The 26563-nt window shown below is 42.4% G+C and overlaps 1 protein-coding gene across 3 annotated transcripts in view; it reads right to left on the bottom strand.

The window, feature by feature from the left end:
• wasf1 (WASP family member 1) overlaps positions 1 to 25532 on the bottom strand; it is a 49806-nt gene extending 24274 nt beyond the window's left edge. For 2 of the 3 annotated variants that reach the window (XM_034579837.1, XM_034579836.1), the window contains exons 1-3: positions 25105 to 25532; positions 4313 to 4467; positions 3057 to 3191 (exon numbers count right to left, since the gene is read on the bottom strand). In XM_034579837.1, the coding sequence (XP_034435728.1) occupies positions 3057 to 3191; positions 4313 to 4445 (268 nt within the window). In that variant the 5' untranslated portion in view covers positions 4446 to 4467; positions 25105 to 25532. The remainder of the gene's footprint in view (positions 1 to 3056; positions 3192 to 4312; positions 4468 to 25104) is intronic. The other variant, XM_034579835.1, reaches the window with a different exon arrangement.
• Between the last annotated feature and the right edge of the window lie 1031 nt (positions 25533 to 26563).

The raw sequence follows: 26563 nt of genomic DNA, 5'->3' as shown, positions 1-26563 counted from the left end.
GACGAACAGTGGTCACAAGTTGACATTCATTCAAAATGCATGAAAGACACTTCGATGTCTGTTAAAGCTTCAGTGAGACACTGCGGCTTTCATCATGAGTGCTGCAGGGAAGTTTTATATCATATAAGAGCCTGTCGCTGAGTCGGTCAATATGAGCCTTTCGCAGACATATTGGTCTTCACATTTTTGTTTGCCAATATGTAAACTTATATTTTACAGATTTTACCAAGAAAAGATGTGCATTTATATTCCCATTCTTTTAAATATTATTTTTTCTGGCCATTTCTTTTGCTTACTTACAGTACTAGATTTGCTCTTAATCATTCAGTAACAATGTCATTTAACTGCTCTCTTCCTGGTTCACATTTTTGTATGTCTGTTAGTTTGTAGAATTACACAAAAACTATTTGACGGATTACCATGAAACTTGGTGGAAGGATGCTGTAAGGGTCAGGGAAGAATCCATTAACCTGTGGTGCAGATCCAGATCAGGGGGCAGATCTTTACCTTCCTGTCTGCAATTTGGTGCAGATCCAAATAAAACTCCAGATTTACTAATTTAAATGTGGTTTCCTAAGACGACTGTTGGGAGGAATGTGTCACCTGGAAGACTGAGAATCTCCACAGAACTGTTGGGCCTCGATAGAGATACTCTCTCTGAGTGCTCTTCTAGTTTAATATCAAATCCAATAAATTGCAATACAACACATACTAAAATTTTAATGGATGCAACAGCATGAATAAATAACAAAATATCAGCAATTACATAAAAATAATGCTGTGATAATTACTGCAAGATTAAATTTACAAATTAAAAAGTTACCATTAGATAGAAACCAGCTGTGAATGCGAAACCATATGTACAGCAATTTGCTTCCAGGATGAAATGTTTTGTTCCAAATCTTCAGGGAAGTTCATAGCTGGTCTCCAAATTTTAAAGGCCCATTAAAGGTTTTAAAGGCCTACAAAGAAGCTTGTGAGGTGTTCTGAGGACAGTATCTTCAAACTTCTTATTGTGTCCTTGTCCTTTGTCCTCTCTCCCTGCCCCCATCCTCCAATCTTCATCCCTCCACAGCCCTGATTTATGGTCCCACTCCTGCCTGCACTCATTCCCCTCTCTTTCACTCCTCCTCTCGTGCAGACCACAGATGCACACAGACAATTACAAGGCAAGTTGGCCGCTTGTGCTAAAAGCATACACTTTGTACAACATGTGTGCAAAGTGATGTGTGTTTGAGAGTGTGAGGGTTTACAGAAAAGGCCTGGGCGGGGATGAAAGGGGGCATTTACAGGAATGGTTCTCGAACCCGTCCCCACAGCCGTCCGTCTTTCTGTCACGTCCATCTGACTTTTTCTCTCTTTAGCAGGCGACACGACACACTGCGCTGCAACACCGCCTCGCTATTATAGTCGCTTGATGTTTCGAATCTTTATGGATAATGGGCGAGAGAGGAAACTGGAGTGGAGTGCAGGTTTTTTCCCATTTACAAGACAACTTCATTTGGTTATAAATGAATGCAGAGGCGTTGAACTGAGTGGAAGATCTGTGTAACCTGCAGAGAAGGCCGTTTCCACCTGGCCCAGAAAATTCTGCGGTACAATCCTTTTACACTCCACTGCTTTTTTGCTGCAGTGCCCTTATGCACCCATCCCTCTTTCCTTCCATCTTTCTTACTGTCCTCCTCCCCTCCAACTCTCCCCCCTCAACCCCTTCCGCACTCTCAAACTGCAACTGAGCTGATCCTTATCCACCGCCTCTCTAGCCAATGATTCAGCTGCGAAAGTCAGGCTTATTTATGGAGGGAGATGAAGCTCACAATCTGTGTGCAAAGACATGAATATGCGAGGAAAGCATTTATGCCAAAAACAATACAAAGGTGCTGTTGATACCTGGGTGTTTCCAAAAGTCTGCTGATGTCTATCCAATGAAAGGAATGTTATCCTCTGCAGGGTTTAGGTGCATGAGTTATAAAACTAGATCACACGCAATTATTCAATCGGCACAGCGAGAGCACTGGGACAAGTTGTGGAGGGGAGGGTGGGGAGAGGAGGGGAGGGGAGGGTAGCGGAGAGGTGATGAGGAGGGAGAAGAAGCATGTAGGAGAATGACAGGCGGAGAAGATGAGAGGCAATATGAAAAAAAAGAAGGTGTAAACCAATTCAGAGGATGAATGTAGAGGAGATTATAATCACAGGCGGAGGTGAAAACAATGGAACACCGAGCGAAAAAGGAAGATTAGGATGAACCGACTGTGATTAAGAGTCTGTTTCAGACTATAAAACAAAAACGTATTATTCAGCAAAAAAACTAAACAATTCACTGCCGTGTAAAAAGTTACAAGCCTGTGCTTATGTACACAGAAATAAAATAAGCAGCGTCTCCAGCCCAGTGAGGATTTTACTGTCTGTGTGTCAGTGACAGGGAAGCAGTTAGAGTAGCGTTGTGCAAAACCGTAAACACATTGCTGCCCCACAGAAAAAATCGATTCTGCGCCTTGGAGCATGTTATTACATTGCTGTGATTCTCCCTCTTCTTACTTTACACCCACTGCACTCTCCTTTTGCTGCGCTATCCTGTCATCCCGCCTTCCCTCTCTCAGGATAACCTGGCTTACCCGACAGTCCCCGCCGTTTATCATCTTCCTTTAACTCGTTGCTCACCTGAGTCTGAGTGTAAACGAGTGTTAAAGCAAAATTATATTCTGAATGTCTATAATAGAGGATGTGGTTTGTGTTTTTGAGATTAAGAATGTCGACCATCTCTCTGCCTGTTTTTCCTGATAACAGACATTAACACTGAGGGGTGAGAGAGAGGTGAGCTCCAACACACACACACACACACACACACACACACACACACACACACACACACACACACACACACACACAGACACACACACACACACACACACACACACACACACACACACACACACACACACACACACACACAATGCACATATGAAACTGGTTCAGGTTAAAAGGAAAGAAAGGAAGTGGGGCTGGTTTGTGTGTGCTTGCGATTGTGTGTGTGTTTGTGTGTTTGCAGTACTCACATTCCTCCTCTTTGGGGTCAAGCTGTGTGACACTGATGGAAAGGCGGTCCACGCGCTCTTGCAGGGAGTTGACCCGGAAAGAGAAGGAGTGGGCCTCATTGAACAGCTCTCCGAACAGGTCTTCTGCATATTTACCTGCACACACACACATGCACACACATTTAAAAATATATTTTTTTAACAGTCATTAACAATTCTATATGCAGCAATAATGAGACAAATTGTTACTTGTTTAAAATATAAATCTAATGTTTACTCAAATATTCAAAGCTCTTAGTTCCACAGTTTTTACATCACGTGACTCTAGAGACTTTATAGTCCATAATACTTACATCCCTTTTGTTTTGAAGAGCTAGTGGCACAGCCGTTTTCCAGCCGTGTCAAGCATCATAGTTTATAAATGTGCAATTACTGATATTGAGAGATGGAGAAACGCTGCGTCAGTTGTGACTGTAAATCCCTCGGGAAGTGACTGTTGCAGGCTAACTGCTCTGAGGGAGATGGTGTTTGTGAGACCAGGATTAGAAGAAAAAGAAAGCGATATTTTGTGAGCATCCTAACTTCAGTCCTGCTGAATGATTTCAATTGTCAGCCACCATTTCCTCCAGGAACTGAATAAAACTTCTCATTCTCTAATGAACGATTCATGTCACAGCACATTCGTCATGACCATGTTTCTCCCAGCACAAAGCTTTACGTTACTATGGCAACCAAATATCCTTCAAAGCAAGTGATTGACTATGAAGCACATTTATAGATTTGCTTTGCAAATTGATAATATACTGCTTTCCATTTGAGTGCAGATTTAAGAAATCTGTAAACTGCAAATATGTCTAAATCCTTAATTTTCAGGATGTCTTCCTTTACCAAAATAAATATTACCATATGTTGTATCTTTGATTATTTTAGATTTCATATCTTTTCAATCCCAATATCCCAATATATGTAAACAATTATAGTTGCTATTAAACCACAATAATTTAAGTGTATTTCTAGCTCCTATTAATCAGTTCATGACTAAATAAACACAAGCTTTATTGTCCATTGGCAGGAGTAAAAACTGATCATGAGTACCAAGGACAACCGAGAGTGTCAACAAAAAAAGTTTTTTCTAATGTTCAGATGCCTGAAATGTACTTAACATTTCCAGATTTCCAGTTGTGTGGATGTGGAGTACATGTGCTCTATGTTTTTAAATGAATAATCACAGGATATGTGTGTGTCTGTGTGTGTGTCAGTGTCCTTGTGCTACTGACTCAGGCTGCTGAGCTGGCGGATGACATTGGCCAAGGAGATGTTAGTCACACACTCCAGCTCATTCTTGATGTTCCTTGGCAGCACCGTGTGGCACAGGTGCCTGGGCTCGATGGTGCGCTTCACCAGCGGCATCCTTCTGCTGCAACACCACTAACTACAGGAGTCAGAGGAAGAGGAAGGAGACAGAGGAAGGGATGGGAAGGAGAAGGAGAAGATAAAAGAAATAAAAGTAATTAGTGCACAGATTCTTATAACAGATCTTGTGATTCTGCTGCTTCAAACAACACCAAAACCAATAGAGAGACAGCTACTTTACTTACTGTTTTGCTAATAGCATGAGAATTATCAGAGCAGAGGGAGGCTGCAGGAGCCATTAGTATACAGGGGAGAGAGAAGACAGAACATGATGTGGGTTGAAGGGTAACAAAGCAAAGAGGGAATACAGTGAGAGGACGATGATTAAACAGGATCTCGGAGAAGTATAAATGCAAGTAAACCACCGGGAAGAAATGTTTTAACATTGCTAACAGCCATGTTGCCTCATCTGTTTCCCCGGCATACCTCAGCACTTGGCCTGCCCACTCAGCCATGCTAATGGCATTAAGGCTGCAGTGTTCTGAGGCCCAATTCTCTTACATCCAACCCCAACAGCAAAAACAAGAATGGCACCGGGGTGGGGTGGGGGGGTCAATGGACTATGGCATCATCCATCATCTAACCCTATCTAGTGTTGAGCATAAATGACCCTCAATGGGGGAAAAAGGTCAGAACTATGGGCACAGAAATCCTGAAGGGAAACTACCTCTCCCACCATGTTTCTCTGGTGTCAACTTTGGTTTTCGTTATGGGAAGGGATGTGCAGTGATGTGGAGATCAGCTGCTGGGATGGATCTGATTGACTGGGCATGACAATGATGAGGCCTCGTTAAAGCACTAATTAGGCTTTAATTGACATCTGCTTCTTTTAATATCTCCCTGTGTTCTTTGCAGCGTTGCCGTTACAGAAGAATAAAAATGATATTGACCGTATCCATAAAAAATGTAGGGCATGGAAGGCTATTCTCGGAAGTGGCCCAGCTATGGATGCATATAAGAGAGAGAGAGAGGAGAGTCCACTAGAAAGCTTTGTTCTGGTGATTCATCTTGAGGCGGCTTAAATCGGGGGCATCAATTGCCTTAAAAGGAAAGAATGAGAACACGCACCTCTTTCTAAGTCATACTTTAAGTGTTCTAAACGAGGTGTGGGTGTGATGCTAATGTGACACAAACCCAAACAGAGTGCCAAGTCTCTGCCTAGATTTTTGTATTTCCTCCCAGTCTCTCCATCACCCACACATGTGCATATCTTCTCCATTCCTTCCTGATTGGGATCATCTATTGACCCAGTGGGTGCTGATATTTTTCACATCGGACAGAGCCAAGCCATTTCCTCATTTCCTGTATATGTATTAAACTAAGTTAGCTGCAGCAACAAAGGAAATAATCATATTTTCCCAAAATGTCAAACTTTTCCTTTGACAATAATTATTCTAACTTAAACACAATCAACTCTTATTCGATTTGATCCTCATTAAAACATTCCCTCCTTTGGGATTAACATGGATTTTATATCAGAAATCCTAACGCACTTTATTTACCTGCATTCACCTCATGAGTTTACTTCATGAGAACAGTAAGTGTACCTTCAGTACGTCTCTGGGTTGCAGGTGTACAGAGAGAAAGAGAGAAGATAAACAGGGAGGCAAAGAAAAATTAAATCAGTCAATCATAGCTCTGTCTGTCTCCCTGCCAAGCATGTACACTAGCTTATTCAACACAAAGCACAGACACACTCGCGGATGATGACAAGTGTATCTACAAGGCGAGCTCACACTGTTTTCATTCCCCTCCCCCACTGTGCTCATCCAGCCCTTTTTCCAAGGATTTTTCAAGGCTTCTCTCCTCCCTAATCTTCTCAATAAAGGAATGTGTTTTCTTTAAAAAAAAAAAAAAAAAAAACTTTCATCCTACCTAGAGGGTCATGAGTTATTTCTATGGATGACGGAGAACAGATTTGTCTCAACAGTGGGTAAAAGAAACAATGTGTGAAACTAGGCTTCCAGGGGGTATTGGAAGAAAGATGACAGAGAGAGAGAGAGAAACAACCCGTTTTAACAGTAAAGGTCGAATATTTGAAAGAATTTTTATATGACTTTTCAGAAGACGAATGATTCATGGACAACAGAGAAACAGCCATAAGAGGGAAACATTATGGATTCAAATACAATCCAGCAGGAGATGAAAGAGAATGATCCGTCAACCCAACCCTCAAAGCAACACAACATAAAAGCACACAGAAATAGGTGTTAAGTGATGATATTGATTCTGCCAGCCTGGGTTCCTCTGGGTGGGCTTTCAAAATTCCAGGGATGCTCACAGTTTCCTCTATTAGTCTCAAATAGAGATTTATGAATCATGTAAAAATAGGATGCTCGGAGGTTAGGCTCAAAGTTAAGCAATTAGAGGTTCCATCAAAAGCTCCGGAATGATCGACTTTTATTCGCGTCTTATGAGCTTTAAACGTGACTTTGCCTGTCTCTGCTATAACTTCCGAGGTAAATGGCGTTAAAGGAAAAACAAACCGCTCGCCAGTTGGCCAGTAGTGTTTTTTCCTTGCACTGTTTGTATTGGTCACTGGATGGATCACGATTATTCACTGCTGTTTGCTCTGTAATGTGAATAAAACATAAATACATTCTCTCATCCATGAACAGGATTTTCCCTAGAGTCGCGTCGGGTTGATTTTCACCGGCAATGGTGGTGGAGACAACAACTCCCATGATCCAACGTTGCTTCATGGTGGCATCAATCTAGGTCAGTGAACGGCACGTATACAACATGGAGTGTGTTGCTTATCTTTTAGGCTCCCATGTTATCAGGTTAGAGCGTCCACACCTCCTGTGTGAGCAGCACATCTCAGGCACGTGAGCTGCACTGTTCTCCCAGGGTCGAGTTCTCACCTATTTTCTCAGCCTGCCACACACGGCTCACAGCAAAATAGACAGTGAAGGTTACCTTTCCCCACAGTTTGAATGTTTAACACTTCCTGTAAGTAGAAGCGCTCCAGCCTTTCTGTTGACTGAATCCATTCATTTGTTTGAACAAGGTTTTTATTGTTATTGCAGGACCAGAAGATGCACAGAATTCATACCAGAACCCTCCTCCACTGCAGACAAGCAACAGACTGTGAGCCACAGACAAGTGTGACCCAGGCGGTATGATGACATCTCTTTCCCTTACATTATATAACAAGCTCACTTAGATTCCCTAGATTAGTAAGTAAACAGTGTCAAAAATCCTCCGAGTGTCTCACTGTGATTAATGACTGCAGCAAACGTTTGCCTCTTTGCCAATTGGACATAGGTTGAAAGATTTTCTCTACACACAGGCAAACACATGCACCCACATAATGTATGCACACACACACTCACCCACACATACATACATACATATGCTGCATTTGTCAACTGGGACATGGTGACATATGACGTGTTCTCACGAGTTCCCGTGAGAAAACGCTTGCACGTCATCTTCGTTCTGACAGGGAGAGAAAATTTCAAAACAAAAGAGACCGAGAAAGAAAGAGAGAGCGAGAGGGATTAAACTAGAGAACAAGATGGAATCACCAGCAGTTTACTGCATGGGCGAACAGGCTTAATGAGCAACACTTGCACTTCTCTAGCAACACAAAACACATAATGAGAAATCACTTTAAAAAGGTTTACCCCACAAAGAGTGCGCCACCGCCAGACAAATGTGGGATGTTCATCACACCTAGTTAACGTCATGGCCTTTTTTTCTAAATGGAGGATAAAAGGGTTTTCACTAATGCTGGAGTTTAGATGTTCGCACAAATTCAAGCTCATCAGCTCTAGAGAAATATTTAATTTTTAAAGCCACAGACAAAGAAAATAAGTAAAAAAAAAAGGTTGTTGTGTCATGAGACAGGGAATGATAAAGAAATGTGTCAGGACTTTTCCCAGACTGTAGAAATGTAAGTGTAGCAGAGGGATAACGTTCCCGTAGCTAATCGAACTGACAGTCAATTACATATAAAAGCCATCCACTACACCTACCACTGTGATATTGATGCGGGTAACGTTGAGTAGCAGCCTATACTCAGAGCTAATAAAAGTAGCCATCTGGCAAGCTCATACCCTTTGACTTAAGCTATGTGAATTATCTTTTATGCGTCTGTCAAACCAAAGGCCTTTCACATTATCCCTGATTAAGAGCTTTGCTTATAAAGTGATCCACGCTTCAAACACAACATAGATTGCACCGTGCAAACTGGATCAGACGATGGAAGTCCAGACTGAACAATTAATCAAAACCCAGCACATGTGGGATATCAATCACTTTGTCTAACCACAGTTGAACAGCAATGTTTCCTCCCAATATCTCTGGATGAAAAAGACAGACGCCGGTGTTGATATGCTGTAAACAAAAACATGTGATTTCTGCCCCTTTATGCAGACATTTTCCTATGATTGTGAAAACGTCTGACTCACAAAATCCCCTGCTGCGTCCTTCATATGTGAAAGGCAAAATCTTAAAATGGCTTCAGAGGTCACTGACCTCTGCGTTCCTCTACTGATATTCCACAGTGGTTTATTGGGAAAGAAGCATAGAACTCGTAGTGCCTTGAATTATACAAGGCATAGATAGAATTGACAGAGCTAATGCCAAGAAAATTACACATTTCATTCTCAGGTTGATCCTGATTCAATCAGTGACTGTGCTTTACCAGTAAAAAAAGAAGAAGGCCTTCATTGCAGCCCAGAGCGGTATAGAATGATCGGGGATGGTCACTGCACAAGGAAATTAGTCACATACCTGCTACTTCCTTTCCTTTTCTTTCTTTTATTTATTCCATCCAGACTAGCCAGCCTCTTCCCCCCGCCACACCCTTTACCACTGTCCCTCTACTTTTACGGTCCATTCATCTTGGGTGGTGCATCCCGCTGTCGCCTATCACCATGGCAGCAGCTGCACTGGGATCTCATTGGTCACTTTATACAATCCCAAGAGAGGCAGGGGAAAAGAGGGTGGAGGGGGAAAAAAGAGACGAACGTGTAAAGGGAGGAATGAATGAGTTAAAGAAACCAGGGTGATGTGTGAAAACGGGGATGGCAACTGATGAATGACAGCAATAAGAGAGAGAGAGAATAAGACGGAGATAGGGGACTCCTCTTCAGTTGTGTAAGAGCACAGAGCAGGATATGGGATGGCACGTGCCAGAGGAACGCAAGGGGCCTCCACTGGTGCGGCTCATTGCACTTTGGACAATATGTCCAACGAGAGGCACTAATGAATCCTAATGGAGCATTTACACACTCATAGTGCCCCACAATATGGCTGCAGACCCCTCAATGTGGAGGAGGTCAAGAGCCCTTAATTTAGAGGGCTTGGAGGACACGCCCTTGATACACCATCAGCAGGGATTACACACACACACACACACACACACACACACACACACACACACACACACACACACACACACACACACACACACACACACACACACACACACACACACACATTTTACAGAGTAAAGGAAGGAATTATTACACTTGAGAGGTAAAAAAATTGCCGTCTGAGAGGCCTGAATAAGCACAACATGTCCAGAAAGCACTAACATCCAGCAGCGATGCAATTCTTTTTAGCCCCAGTTAGTCATCACAGAGACTGGTTCTGGAAAACTGGAAAATCACCAGTATGAGAGGGGCGATAGAGCAAGAAACTAGCAGTTAACCAGCAAGGGAGCCGACTGGAGCTGAAATAAAATGGCTTCTGCCTTCTCAAACAGATCTCATCATTAAGTGATGTCAAATTCATGGTCTGAACAGGAAGTCATGCTGATCCTCTCATTTCATCACTATGGAACAGAAGCCAACATAAAACACAGAGTAATAGTTACTGCAAGGTAGAAAAAGTTTAATTTAAGACTTTAATATTATTCAAAACCAGTTAGCACTCTATAGTAATAATTCCAAATAGTATAATTAAAAGCTAGCAGTAATGGCAGTGTTCACTTTAAGCCTGGGATGAAACTCTACAGTTTACAGGTGTATAATATCTCCCAACAGCTCACATTCATAAACAAAACTACAATTACATTTAACGTAAAGACAAGCCAAATATTTTGTTTACAATACACATTACAACTATTTTGTAGTCTTGCAACATCATGTGTCCAATCATGATTAAGTGATCATGCCTGCAGTAAGTTGTACGATGTATTAAAAGTCTGAGGCCGCACACCCCCTGGGCAGAATTCAAAGTCTGAGCTGAACCGTGGATTTGGAGAACCATTACACCCCTAAACAAAGAACATTTGCAAAAACATGCTGTTCTCTCTTTAAAAACTTCCCCCAGATCCAACTTACAGCTTGTGGTTTCATTCTCTTTGCCAAATTAGCCTGAACGTTTTGTCCTTTGTCCAGCGACTCTGGGAACGAGGGTTTTACGACCGCAGACTTTTCATTCTACACTTTGAGCAGCTGCAAACACAAAAACACAGACATCTAATCAAGGGAGCTGGCAGAGCCACGGCAGCCAATGGCAGAGAGAGCAGAGATCAAACTGGCAAAGCTTACCAGCAGCTGGTTTGAATCAGTCATGCAGATATGCAGAGCAATGGAAAAGAACCACTGCTCATTTTCCACAGAAAACAAAGACAGACGAGTAAAGAAATGTAGATTGTCAAACTCAAAAATGATCAAGCCGAGTGCTGTTCCCTTCAGCTGGATAAAATACTGTTGCTTTGTCACTGCAGAGGCTCAAAAGGAAAAATAATATGTCCAGCTCATCTTCATTGTAATGAGGCATCTATACATTTTAAATGCCATTTGTTCTTTCTCTCTCATTAGCACATAAGGCGAGGATTACATCTGTATTCATTTTAAAACGGCTCAAATACCCAGACACTTTTTTCGCAAGCTATTAAAATCCCAAATTTTCTGTCTCCCTGAGGTTATATGACTAAATCAGATGTTGGCAAGTAGGAGTTGTGGTACTTTTTGATTCGAGGACAGATTGAGGACATTTCAAGTGTGCAAGATAACAGCACCTGTAGGTTTTAGCTTGTCCATCTTATTTATATGCAGTCTAAGCCTATGGTCCAAATCTGTCCACTGTTCTCCACATTTGATTATTGTACCTCACATCTCTCTCGAGGACGGATGGATTTTTCCTCCCACCCCTGGTAGTGGCAAATCAGGACAGCTATAAACACTTGCTTTCAGACCTGGTTGTACAACCTAGTTAATGTCAAGCGTACCCTCGTCTTAATGCTGTGCTGGGGGTGGTGGGAAAAGAAGAGGAAAGCTGACACATCTGCATAGTCCCCGCTGCACATGTGCAAAACAAATCAAAATGCACAAATACACTGATAATGTTGCAGTTCCCAGGCAGTAGCCATCAAAGCAAATTGCAATTGTTGGTCGATATTGATTAAATAATCCGACACACACACATCAACCGTTTACGTCTGAGACTACAATCTCCCTCCTCCCTCCCCATCACATTGGGAGAACAAACTCCTGTTTTACTGCCAATTAAAATTCGGTAGCAGTCAGTGCCCCTTCAGCGGTGAGATGACACCTTGCAGCCCCTCACAGATGAGATGCTATAACATAACCATGCAGAGTCCGCTTGTTGTGCTAAAAATACACCTGCAGCAGCAGCCCTGTCAGGTTGGGTGCAGACAGCTATGCTAACTAGGTTTCCGGGTGGGAGGAAACTTTACATATTGCTGCCGGCAAGGGATACAGGTACATAATAAACTGGTTTCCTCGCCTCAATGACTCCGAATTTTTTTTACTGCATTGTGTCTCATGATATTTATTTTGACACATGCGTAAAAAAGGCTGTGTTGTGCTGCAAGCCTTTTTTCAAGCTGAACCTTTTTTTTTATGTTTCCCCACCTGAGCTTGAGCTGGTCCATGGCCATTTTTTATGCACGTGTTAAACAGTAAGCTGTCCCAGTCGGGCAGGGGTGTGAAGCAAGGCAGTCATTTCGCACTGCACCATGCCTACTGTCTTGACTCTGCCTGCAGTGATGAAAATGAGCATCCTGGCATGCTGGCACCGAGATGGTACTCAGGTAGTCAGATGGCACAGATCCTCTGGCTGGATATTATAATCTTGCCTAGCAGCTATAACCAAGTTCCAGGAGTCACTTCAGAAAACAAGAAAAACTGAAAATAATTACCAACTGCAGTGTTGACTGAAAATGCAAAATCAAGTTTATTCAAATTAACAATAAAACAAAAACTGTGCCCATATTACTTATCACATTTTATATTGCAATTGCATTACTCTTTATGTATGGACTTAAACAGCTATATAAATATTTGCCTTTGTGCAGCTGTAATAAACACACTGCTTTTGTCTACTTTTCCATCAAACATCACACAAAGAATCAAACTCTTCATCAGATATTTTTAGTGTATGAATAGAAATTACTGTGACTCAACTGTGGATTTCCATTCACCATGATTTACATTCAGGGCATGATCGATGGTGAACCTTGCACTGAATGAGTGGTTGTCAACAAGAGATTACATTTCTTTAAACCTTCATTAAGCCAACGTGTTTAATTCTGCAATTAAATGTTCATGGCCTGTGAATGTGTGCTAACATCAATGAGTGGAGTGTCTGAAGAACAAACAGGCTCAAAGAAGTTTATCTGCTGGGTGCACAGAAACCCACTGGTATGAATAATGAAAGGCGGCTGCTCAATAATAAATGTCTGCATGCTCGCGCTGTGCAGCTGCACTTGTTTGGCCTGTGAGGGAAATTTCATTGTACCAACTCCCTCACTGTTCATACAGACGTGAAGGACAAGCACACAAACTAACCACTGCAGCAACCCCTGTCAGTTCGAACTTAACATCACCAAACACAGGCACACAGGCGTGCTCACGAACCCCAGGCACCGGAGCGCTGCACGAGCCAGTCAACAAGCCTGTTGGAAAGCAAAACACCTAAACAAAGTGGGCACGCCTGCCAAATGAAACAGGAGCCGTTCCATTCATCGAATCCCTTCATTTGCTAGTCAATACATCTCGGAAGGGTGTTGTCCCTTACCAACACACAACTGCTTTGTCAAAGAAGATGGTTTCACCCCCTCGAGCTACATAGAGTGGTACCAAATGTGACTGAAGCACCTTTTCCAGTGGTCAAAAACCCCCAAAACACCCACTAACATCTGGCTTTTGTCTGCAATGGGAATGGATACAATCGGCATTCACTCGAATTACTCTGCAATAGACTCAGGTTTTTATCGGCTCTGATCAGTAGTGATGGAAACATGGCGCATGGGTAAAGGCTATGACGCACATTGAACTTCCAGGCGTTTCCGCATTAATAGCTATGAACTTTTGTGTACTTGTTTTTTTTTACATCTTGTGAACAATGAGTAAAAACTATTTTTTGTTTTTTGTGAAATCCAACACTGGGAAGACAGCAATGCTTTCTGATGCGTTGGTCCACATTTTTAAAAACCTGCTTATTTTTGGTGCAAAAGATGAGTGTATATCCATGAGAACTATTTAACCTGTTTTTCTGCATGACAAAGGAGAGTTTAAGTCTGAAGACCTTCAGGTTCTGTTGCAAGTTTTAAAAAATACTTCCAAAGCTCATGTGGAGAGATGGAAGTTGTCCAGAGCATTACTGAGGAGGGAGGGAGAGGGAGAGAGAGAAAGAGATCATCTTCTCTCAATGAAATCAATGCCCACAGCAGGGATCTGTGTTTCAGCGCAGAGAGGCAGTATAATGAATGGATGAGAGAGGCTTTCTGTTGGGGAGCAGCAGTTAATATCTCATTGATACGCCAATTTTTGTTCACTATATTGCAGGTATAGTATGATTCAATCATGTTCGATGTACTGTGCTGTACTGTTTCACATTCGTCTGACTGTAGTAAATTTCCCAGAGGGGGGAAGATGTCAAAAGAAATTACTCTCTGAGTGTAAAGAGACATGAATCACAAAGATATGGCACCCTGCTTTTTCACATCTGAAGTGCCCTTTAAACGCTCACCTTTGCATTTCCATCACTTCATCGTGCCTCGCTCTACCTATTGTTCTATCAATTTCCCTTTGATCTGCATCTCAGAATATGTCCTGACAAGAGAATTAATAGAGGAATGTGTTTAAAGCTTGGAGGCTAAATGTATTTCCGCCTCTCGTGCACCACTGCCTCTTGGATGGAGGGAATGTGTAAACATATGCAAAAAAAACAACTGTTAAATCGTTCACTTCAAAGGTGCTGACCAAGGCCTTGCCACTTTTAATGGTAGGGCTGCAGATACACTTGCTTTTAACAGCGTGTTGGCATCACAGAATGAATATAAAGATGGACGATATTCCTGCTCCCCAAAAGTGAAGCTGGCTGCAGAATAGGGTTATATATCCAGCCTCCGCTATGTTAAAGGCTGGGACATGGACCACGCTATTAAGTCAAAGTAGGGCAGGGTGGTGATGGTTGCTGTGGGGTGGTCTGAGGCGGTGCCAGTGGGTCCAGAACAGCAGTCCTGACCACTAAGACGCCAACGACCATGTCAACTTAGAGAGAAAACAAGATTTTTAAATGACTTCAGAAATATATTTGGCACCTTTTCACCATAACTCCTTGTTATTACTCCCCAACTATCCCTGTACCATACCTGTAATAAGCTGAAGCTAAAACACACAACCACAACGTTTCATCAAAACCATAATTATTACGTCAAATACAATATGAATTGAGAAGAAACTACTGCATTATTGACAAAAATCTGCTGACACACACACAGACCCACGTTGAAGGCGAGCAGGCGGCGGTTGGTCACTGTCCTCGGGACCTCTTTCCATCTATAGAACGAGCATGCTCATTAGGGGTCAAAAAGATCAGCTGCAGGCATCATGTGATCTGTGTCTTATGACATCCCGACATCCCAGCAGCCCCCCCCACCCCCCCCACCCCCCCCACCACCACCACCACCACCACCACCACCACCACCACGCATCCACACATATTCCTGACAGCTAAAAATGCCTATGCAAGGCCTAAATGGTGGGTGAACATTCTCTGTATGAAAAGGGAACTGCGGTGGGAGGAAAGAATGAATCTTCACGGAGTAAACCCTGGCTGCAGAAGACAAAATGTGGTCTAACAGGCTTGTATTAACAGCGCCGTAGAAGATTGACTCCATTAGGGCCTCGCTCATCCACTTACTCCGGCATTATATTGAACAGTGATAAAGACACTGATTCGCAGAGCCAGCCAGACGTTTTTTCCAAAGAGCGAGATGAGATTTTTAGATTGTGGCAGACTTTTACTTAAAGTGTCTGCATGATTCAGCCCGCTAAATTTAGAGAGTACTGTGCATGTGAATACAGAGGATCACGACAGAGACAGGAGACACAATACGGTCTTCAACACACAGATGTACTCTGCTCGTCCGTATAGATTTGATCTTTGGATCAAGCCCGTTGTCGTGTCCTGTCCCCAGCAAAGGCGGTGTGGACGACAATGGGACAGAGAGGAGGGACAAAAGCACCTCTCGTTCCCTTTTCTCCCTCCTGCTTTTGGCCCTCACCCGGCATTGTGTGGCTCTCTGCTCGTCTCCTAACGACATGTCTTGGAAGGGAGGCAAATCAAATTCTTTCCGCAGGTACAGAAGCCTCTCGCTCCCCTATTCCCTCATCTTGGTTTCCTTTTCTTCTCTGCTTATCAGTGGGTATATTTCAAGCCCCGAGCATTTCCTTAAGTATTTTTGTGAGGCTGGTATTTTGTGTGTGTGTTTACTGTCTTTGTTTGCTCGTCAATTAAAGTTGACGAGCAGGGAAGGTTTTGAGTCAATTTTTGACACAAAGACACAACACAAGGACGAACAGACTTAAAAGTGAAAATCATTTGTAGCTTTGTTACCTATCACCATTCTTTCAATAGCATTTTAAAATGTAATTACTTCCACCAAGGAGGTTATAGTTTCATCTGCATTTGTTTTTTCCACAAAAACTACTCAACCAATTTTCCAAGGCCTTTTTGTGGAGACATGACACAATGCAGCATTAAAACGGTGGATCCCGGAAAAAAATATGTTTTTAATTTCTGTAACATTGATATGTAGGGCATTTTTCAACATTTTCAATGATTTCCCAGAGAATAATTTATGGATTTTGAAAAGTCAGATCTTATCTCTCTTATCTTATAAGAAATATGTGCTTTACTGAGTGCCCTTTTAGTTCCACGTGTGGAATCCATTCAATTGAAATATTCTTGTTACTTTCTTTTTGCCAAATTACCTGTATTAGCCAGGACATCATACAGGCAGTTGGCAAACAGAGGAGAAAGAGAGGAGGTATTGCATGAAGGACGGGTCCCCGGATGGAATCAAAACGGGGACATTGCACTTATGATGACCTCAATTTCATGTGGACATCCAAGCCAAAGTTGGCTAACAACAGCATTATGATAAACCTGAAACAAAACAGGGTCTCCCATTAAGTCTGTGGCGACCCGCCAAAGTTTCATAACGAACCAAAAAACGTTTCCACATCTCCTAATAACAAAGACAAAGTTTTTCAGACTGTCACAGTCAGGCTGGCTGGGGGAAAAGGGGATGATTTACTGAAATGAACCTGCAAAGATTTCCTCTATTCTTATGCCTGATCCAAGCTGCATTTGGAAATTTTAATTTGAAGCTCAAGGCAACATCTGCTTCCTCTCATGTTACCTTTGTTTGAACTCCCAGTAGATCTGCATTACAAAGTCTGGTCAAGCCCCAGACGCTGCTGATGCCCAACTCAGACATAATACTGACGACAAAACTGGCAGTCAGCATTAGCCTCACGGGAAGCAGCTCTGGCTTATAGAAAGAGGGACGTAGGAAGGAGAGGAATATAACATATAGACACGTGAGAAACAGATGAAGGGAGACGGGAGAGGAGCGACACAGAGAAGAAAAGACACAGACAGAGAGTATAAACACACAGGGAGCTAGTAAAGAATAGCGGAGAGTGAGACAGATGAAAAAAGAGGAGCCTCGGCAGCCGCGGAGGCAGAAGCCCCAGCGGTGAGGCCAGGCCTGTCTGTCAGCACCTATCTGTCCTCCTGAGGCAAAGCAACACAGACCAGGCTCCTGCCTCGAGTCGCCTCTAACATTTATACAACCGCATATAAGAGTGAAATGACCTTTGACCTTATCCTCCACCGCAGGATGGACCTATGTGGGCCGCGACTTTACTGTTTAACTGGAGGAGGATAGTTTCACTCCAGGCCGCTCACGCCGAGCTCATTTATTTCTAAACACTGGGATGGCATTTAACCAAGTAGAGCTGACTAAGACACACACACACAAATGGGAGATAGAGTAGCTCAGAGCATACCCTCGATGACATTTTACTTTAAGTCTCATAAACGAACAGTGTCGGGATCAATCGAAACTGTTCACCTGAATTAAAGAGCAGACAAAGTCCCGTCATCCTGCCCTGTTTTCCTCTTGGCATCTTGGTTTAACATGTAAACAAGTCCCAAATAGCATTACCTGCCAAATAAGAGCCTTGTTATTACTGCAGTCCATCTGGTGCAGTTCACAGGATTCACAGCTCTCCATGGTGTGTTTGTGTTTCTGTGTTCCTTACACACTTCTAAATAATTGATCACTGTTTGTTTTTTTTAATATACAAAATATATATCCATAATAGATAACTAAGAAGGCTGGAAAACCTTTAGCATTTTTGTGGGTATAACTTCTGGTCGCAACAAAAACAACATCACAAACTACAAAGCGTCCTCTGTGAGATGTATGCTGGATGTATCTTATCAGATGTGTTCATTAGCCACTTCATCTGATGCACACCCTGCATGTTAGCTTGTGAAGTAAAGCTCCCTCCTTACGCAGCGATGGAGGGACTTTGCAAAAATACATGAAAGTCCATGTGATTAATTAGAAATTCTGCAGCTCCAGCTATGTAGAAAAAAAACATCAGCATGTAACAGCCCCTTGATTCTGAATACATCCTTGAATGGTAAATTCACACAAGTTCAACCTATAGTGAAGATGACACATGTTCTAGTTCCACACTTGTTTATTATACTCAGCGAGGGAGGTGTGTGTGTTTTCATCTGAGTTTGTTTGTGAGTTAGCAGGATTACACGATACTGGACGGATTACACTTGGTAGAAAGATGCGATATGGGTCATGGAAGAACCCATTAAACCCATTAAATTGGATCCAGGAATTTTCTTACACTTTCTTTAACATTATGAGATTGGGCGTTTTCCATAGCTGTGAATTTATAAAGAAGTAAAACAGAGATCTTCATTGACTTTAAGGGGACTGTAAGGCCAATGCAAAGGTATGTGCTGTACTGGGTACCATTCTAGTTTCATGTATGTCCTTGACAGATCGAGCAAATGTGAATGCAGATACATGGTCTATTGAAGGGATCGGGATAGAAAGCAATCAGTGTTACAATGTGGCACATAACAATCGTAATAATAACAACTTGGATGTATATAGCACCTTTCAAGGTACTACCCACAGCCACTTTACAAATGAAAAGAAAGGTAATAAAATTTACATTTCTAAGTAGCATAGAATATAGAACGATAATAAAGACTATTATTATTGAATTATTCGATTATATCACCAGAATAAAGGTTTCAGATACCTACTTAATTAATTGCTAACACTACATGCTCTCTGCCACTCTCTAACTTTGTGTTGAGCTGGTCACCAGCCCTTAGTTCACAAGAACAGCGCAGTGGCGAGTGGCGATGTCAAAAGGATGATGGTTCACGGTAACAGCTCACTGGCTGGCCGCATGGCTACACTCGGACCTCGGAGGCACTGAATCGCATTCAGACATCCGCCATCTTACCATCAACGAGCACTAGCACAAAAAAAAATGCAGAGGCCTACACATGTGATCTAATGCATACACACACACACACAAGCACATACTGCTACACCATTACTCCAGAGCAAGGACAAAGAGATGACACCTGTGGACCCTGGCAACATCAAGACAGATTATTGTTATCTATAGGTTGTCAGCATCACCGATGTAAAGGAGAGCAAAAACACAAGATGCTTTCACTCTTACATAATAGTAGCGCTGACACACACCGAGCTGTGGGCATGTGTCTATAAATGAAAGAGTTATGTAAGGGTCTGCTGTTCATTGCTCGACGTGGTGAGACTGGCTCTGATTTCAATGTCATGTAGTTGAAATTATACTAAAGCGTAGATAAGCACAAACAACTACCACCTCCGTGTCTTTACATTTTCTCTGGCACGGCACTGAATGGAGGAGGAAGACTTTATTATGTAGTCATCCTATGAAGCAGAACATCCATCCACTGACTGTCTATCTTTAGCAGATGTGTCCTTCACCGGTAAGACTTCCCTAACCTCTATCTGACCCCTACTCTGCAGCAATTATCTGTCCGAGTGAACTGACAGCTTTGCAGTAAGATAAGCAAACAAAGATGAAATGGTTTCTGAGTAAGACTATAAAGAGCGGGCTTTTATTTCTTGCAGAGGGTTTAAGCGAATTTGGCGTTTCCTGCTAATCATCAAAGACAAAAAAAAGGAGAGGCGGGCTTGCCTCCGCTTCCGAGAGGAGAGGCGGACACTCACGGTCCCTGCTGGGCATCTTTCCAGCACAAATCAGGCGAGCCTTGTTTTCGGGCCTCGTTGAAATCCAAAGCGGAGCTGGATCCTTGCTGTGAGCCGTAAATGAACAACCAAATATTGGCTCCTAATTGAGAGCAGCAGTTGTCTGTGTGCACAGGCACCCCCGCTGTGAAATTGTGGACAAACACACAGGGACACTAAGAGGCTACTTCCCCTGCTCTCCCTCTCTTTTCTTAGTGCTTTCTGTTGTTCCCTCCAGCATCCTTTTATATCACAAGCCAAGGCCTTGCTCTTTTACTCTTTTTATTTCTAGCATTTTAGACAGTTTATAGTAAATAAACATGAAGGAGAAGATAGGAGTGAGTTTGTTAACTGCAACATGCCTAGATATGAATTATGTGCTCGGAGCAAAAGCATTCTGTAGCTCATATTTATTTCTATCCCTTCACAATCTTTCCACGTCCTTCTTGCAATTCCTTGTGCTGCTACCTAGAAGGACTGAGAAGAAAAAACGGGTGCTTATGAAAATCCTAATGAAAATTCACCGTGTCGGTAATTGAATACTAACACCCGAGTCCTGACGAGAGGGATTCAAGCTGCGGCCGGGATAAACGTGCCTCGCCTCCCATTTCTCCGGCTTCCATCAATCATCACAAATCGCCTCGACAACCAGGGCATCGGCCGTTCCAGCTCAATAAGAACCCATCACAGCACACAGATACTCAAAGAGAGAGAGAGACAGGGAAAAACATAAAGAGAATATACTATATGTCATGTCACCAATTACGCTGTAGTTTTGCGTAACTTTGCATATTCAAGTCTATTCCAATACACAAATTCTCTGAGGTTGAGTTCTGTTGGCAGCATATAGAGCCTGAACAGAAAAAAAGCGACCTGAGAGGGCATCAACATTGCTTTTGCTAAAATAAACAATAAAAATACCCTACCATGTATACACACACAAATATACCTGTAGTGACCTGTTCAGGGTGTAAAGCGCCTCACGCCCAATATCAGCCGGAATTAGCTCTGGCTCCCCCATGTCCCTCAAAGGACAAGTGGTAAAGATAATGGTCAGATGGTTGAGTTCTTCATTCAGTTTGTAGTAAACAGTCAAGATTCAAGGAAATTAGTAAGCTGTTACACCAATTTCTCTGGTTTCATTTTGTTTTGGCAGTGTATTATTGGTTCTGTGCCACATTTATTTACAGCCAAAACAAGTAAAATTATTTTTACACCTGGCTGACACTGGGCATATATGAAATAAAGCTAGCAAGACAAATCTTGTCTAAAGCTCATTAGAGCCTAAAGTGACAGAACATTTGTATGTACTCAAACACAGCAGCTGTGGTCTAAAAGGTTGGCAGACGAGGGGTTGCGTCACAGATAAACTACAAATAAGGAGACTGGAGAGAACTGCAGGTGGTACGTTCGACTTGAGAAAGACTGAGGAGACAGAGATGAGGCTCAGTTCCTACAGTTGAGTCAGAGCAGCTCCTAGCTCAGACAGACTATTGAGGTTTTGCCCTGTTTGCATTGGCAGCGAACACAGTCAGACAAGTCGATATCAGAGATATCCTGTCAACTCATTGAGAGACCCCGACATCGCCCTCTGCTCCCCTGAGTGAAAGTGAGACAATGAAAGACTCAGAATGGCAACAAAAAAAACAAAGGAAAAAGAATGAAAAGATAAAAGGTGATGAGGCACTGCAAGAAAAAGTGCAATACAAAGCTTTTATAAATCGGATTGTGGGGTTATACAGACGAGCTGGTAAATGTTGACTTTTTAAGTGAAAGCTCAAATTACGATGTGTTGTGTTTATCATAGGAAAATAAAGGGAATTTCAAATGTGCTTTGTATAATAATATATATATTATATATATTATTATATAATATATATAATATATAATAACCGACGAAACAGGTTTTAACAAATAATATCTGCTGTCCCATCCCTGGAATTGTAAAGCAGAATTAGCAATGTATCTCGGATTGAAAAATTAGTTTAGAGAAACAAACAAGGATGGATAGATATATGGACAAAGAGGGGGAAGGGGGCGGGGAGGCAGTGGCAGAAAGAAACAAGGAACACTGTTGTCAAACCCAGTAACTAAGCCCTGGTGTCCCTCTGTCAGGCCAGTTCAGACCTCGGACAGAAGCCGTATTATAGAGCAGTGGCTCTGGCCAAGTGGAAGAACAATAGTTTCTGTGTGCTGGAGCCTCTGGAGCATCTTAACAGCTGGGAGATAGGAGGTCTGTCTGCGGCTGCACTTAATGGCATGTAAAGGGGCGTTGCAATTTTACACACATAAATTTCAGCTCCCTGCCTTTCCCAAAATCCCTGACCCATCTCCTTGCCACCACCTCCTCCCGCCAAGCAGCCATCACTCTCTATCTTACTCTCATCCCTTATTTTCTTCCTGTGCTCATTATTGACTGTTATTCTGTTTCCTGCTATCATCCCTCGCCACCTCTGTGGAGAAAGGCAAAAGAGAGCTACTGACAGGGAGATATTCTTCTTGTTAGCATGAGAAAGCCAGAGACTGGCAGAAGATCAGAGCAATGTCAACAAATAAGAGAGGTCCAAAAGCCTCCGCAGGAGGCATGCCAAAGCTCTTCTGTCACGAGGGCCTCTGAAACACAGGGAAAAAAAAGGAACTGAAAAACTGTGCAGGAATGTCATCCCTCGCAGCAAAGAGTTCACAAACAGCAACACATAAAACCATGGGGATACGGTTTGTTCTATTCTGGCACTACACCTGTAGATGAGACCCTTCAGTGAGAACTGAAATCCATGCATCAAAGAGCAGGTTATGTAGCTAGACCCTTCAACTTTCCTACTTTCCACCTGTGCTTTTATGTTTTTCTGCAAGCTCAAAGAAACACCACATATTCTAAGAAAAGCTCAGGAGCAAACACGCCTGCAAAAGAACTTGCCTGACACACAACAACAAGGACTGGAGGCCACAACAGACAAACTTCAGCACATGTACTCTCCGAACTGGAGCATGGCTTCAATCACTGGTTCAGTAAGTGTCATTTTAAGGGAAGAGACACAGCAGTACGTCTTGAAGCCATCTTTAAAATCTGTGCTGTTGTGAAACTTATCCTATAGCTCCCACTCAGTCATGTGATAGTGTGGATGCCTCTGCTGCAGAGTGATAATTTTAACAGCTGCAAGGGGTCAAAGCCGCTTTCACATGCAGTAAGTACCCTGAATGTATTTTCTGAGAGATGTTCCAATGCTATTTTCCCTTAATGAAACCTGGACTTTGCATATCTGCCGATACCAAGTACCAATCCGATACCAGTGCATTTAAGAAAGTAACAATTTGTATAATGTATTTTAACAGCTGTATGCTGCGAACCCTGTATGGAAGTGATGAGTGCTATCATTGTTGTATTGCCTGGCACACCTTGCTCTTTTACCGGTGGGACTTTCCGGTGTGGAATATTGCCAAATTGCAGACATTTTAGCTAGCTCTGGCTAATGCTACACTGCCGGATAGTGCAACAGCTGTCTTGGAGCGGAGAGGAAGACGAAGTAGTGATTTATGGGAGAAGAAAATTGCAGTTTTATCTGGGTTGAACTAATGTACTTTAAAGACGTGGTATTGGATTGGTGAATAGATTTGTAATTCAGATGCTAATCAAATCTATGGACATCTCCTCAATGTATTTCATTGTATATGGACAGTGTAGGTGCACAGAGCTGCTTTGCTGAGATTCAACACTTATTCTTTGTTGACACCAGCGTGGTATTTAGATTAAAGCGACCTCCTCTTCAGCAACAGCAAAGGTCTGATCTGAGCTGACCTGAGGAAGGGGAACTTTAAATGTCTTTAAATACCAGAATAAATATGTAATAACTAGGAGATGTAAATCCTACTCAGCCCATTTTTACGTCTGTTGTGCACTATCACTACATTTGAAAGTAATTTTAATACATCACAAGGAAAAACTGGCCCCACTAATCTGCTGTCAAACGCAGCGTACGCAGACTTTTATCAATGGCTCTGCAGCTGCTGTTTCCAAAGGTAATTCATTCATCACCGACCACTGATGGGAACACACGTCTTCAGCACAGACTGCTGCTTAGCCGCCGCTGTATTTCAAACAGAGCAGCATCCCGTGACTCCCTCTGATTTCTTTTAAATGGACAGGACGCAGGAAATATGGCTTGTCTAATGTGAGCCACACAGCACCACATGAGTGGGCATCATGTAAGGACATCTTGAAGCTGTCCCCCACTATAAAAGCATGATCCCGGCCACTGAAGGACACCGCTCCTCGTGCCCACTTCTTCCTTTGCTGCTGCACTGGAAGTAGTACAAAGAAGGTTTCAAATTTCGCAAAGCATGATTTTGACTGGGCTGAGAGGGCTACCATCCCCCCATGACTGCAAACCCAGGCTGGCTGAAATAGACCCCAGCCCCTATATCCTCCTCTCTCTCTCTCTCTCTTCTGAAGCAAGTCAATGCATCCTTAGTGGGTGGAAAAATAAAACCATGCATTGCCTATGTCAGCACAACTACGACCTCAAACTCTTCAATTCACTTACGAATTAATGCATTATAGGTAATATACGACATGTGGCTTTATTTTAATGCAATTTCAGGGGGCATTGCAAATATTTGCTCTACGGTTTCTCACCAACACGATGCCCCCCCTCCTCTCAGTCTGCATATGTCAAGACGCTGCTGCAGCTGCAGCTCATGCAGATGTGCAGCTCTGCAGTTCATCGACACTTCAAAGCAGCCACATTACACATGTACACATTTCATCCACTCGTTAATGAACCTATTAGTGGTGCTCACATGGTTTGGGCTACTTCAGGCTCCTGTAACAACAACGCTGCCACATTAGTCACCTGTGCACTGGGTTAGTCACAGTCAGGCAGCGATGGCCAGGCAGGGTTGAATTACCAGCGGCGTTTATATCGGTCGAGTCAAAGGCTACAAACATGGTGACTCCGGTTGAATGAGGCTGTTCTAGCTGATGCTGTGGTGAGATGCGGTGAGGTTAAGAGCTAACGTTGCCAAAGTCACATTTCAAGTTGATATCAAATGTGACCCAGGAACAAAATGTCCCTTTTCATTTCTTTGGTTTTTTACCTGATATGTTTGTTAAAAAAATTATTCCTCTTTACTGTCCGTCCATCCTCACTGAGCCGCAGCGCATGCCCCCGTATCCAAGGCTTTAAATCCCCGGCTCGGCTCCATGTTTGTTCGGGTCTCTGACATCAAATGTAGTCCTGCTGCTGGAAGAGGAGAGCGACCCGGGGACTCTGTGTTTCCGAGGGGACGCGCCGGAGGAACGCGGGTGGAATCCGGCGTTAAATCCGCTCCGAGGAAGCAAAGAGCGGGCTCGGAAGGAAAAAAGACACCGCGTGAAATTCACACACGGGCGACGTGCACGCTCTTTACGACGTGAAGAACGCGAAGCGATGTAAATTCGTGGGGAAATGTCCCCATTGTGCGCTGTGATAATGGTACGTACCACTCTATTGTTGGGGGCGCGAGAGGAGAGGAGCGTCCCGTGCAACTGACACGCGCTCGTGGGTTCCTCGTGGGGACGTGCGCGCTCGCTGTATTGGCTCGTTATCTGAAACCGATGTCCAATCGATCCCAGGGAAGGACCTTCGATTCGATCATGTCGATCAAGAGGAATCGATCTGGTTACAGCGCATTTACTACACAACACATCCCTGTATCCCTGCCACAAACAAGGGGAAATAATAAAAAAAAACATGACATAATGCAGTGCTGTTTGGTAAAATCATTAAAGTACGATATTTTACTTTTCTCTATTACGTTATATATTTCTTATTTTATTTTATTATGTATGTCTGCAAATCATAATGATCAAACTACTACTGGAACCTTGTCCATAGTTTGTCATCTCTTGTCTTAAGTCTCTTATTTATAGGCTTTATTCTTTGTTGTATTATATGTAGTGCTTTACTCTGTATTCTAGTACTTTGTTTTTGTTGCTATTGTGTATCCTTTACTTAGGGAGTGTGTATAGTTTTTAGTACATTGTATGTTTATTACATAAAATTTTGAGTTATTTTAATTCTTGTTATCTGTTTCATTACTACTTCGCTCTATGTTCAATGCCCTTGACCTGCTGCTGTAACACAATAATCTATCTATCTATCTATCTATCTATCTATCTATCTATCTATCTATCTATCTATCTATCATATATCTATCTATCATCTATCTATCATATATCTATCATATATCTGTAACCCAAATGATGCTGTTTTAAGGTCAACAAAATACCAGTAAAATGTGTAAATAAAAAATAATCTTTAACGTATAATATATGTCTTTTCTTTATTATATTATATATGTCTAATTTTATTTTATTTTATTATGTACGTCTGCCAATCATAACACAATTATGCTGTTGTAAGGTTAACAAAAATACCACTAAATTGAAATAGAAACAAAAAAAATAGAACAAATATTTTTTAATATGTAATTTGGGAATAGTACGGTTCTGTTTGGCAACATCGTTTAAGTTCGGTATTTTTCTTTTCTTCATTTTATTTTTTTAACCTATAAC

This window comes from Hippoglossus hippoglossus, chromosome 24, assembly GCF_009819705.1.
Source record: "Hippoglossus hippoglossus isolate fHipHip1 chromosome 24, fHipHip1.pri, whole genome shotgun sequence".
NCBI classification, from domain to species: Eukaryota; Metazoa; Chordata; class Actinopteri; order Pleuronectiformes; family Pleuronectidae; genus Hippoglossus; species Hippoglossus hippoglossus.
The sequence above is the reverse complement of the archived record's forward strand: the minus strand, read 5'-3'. Positions and strand labels throughout refer to the sequence as shown.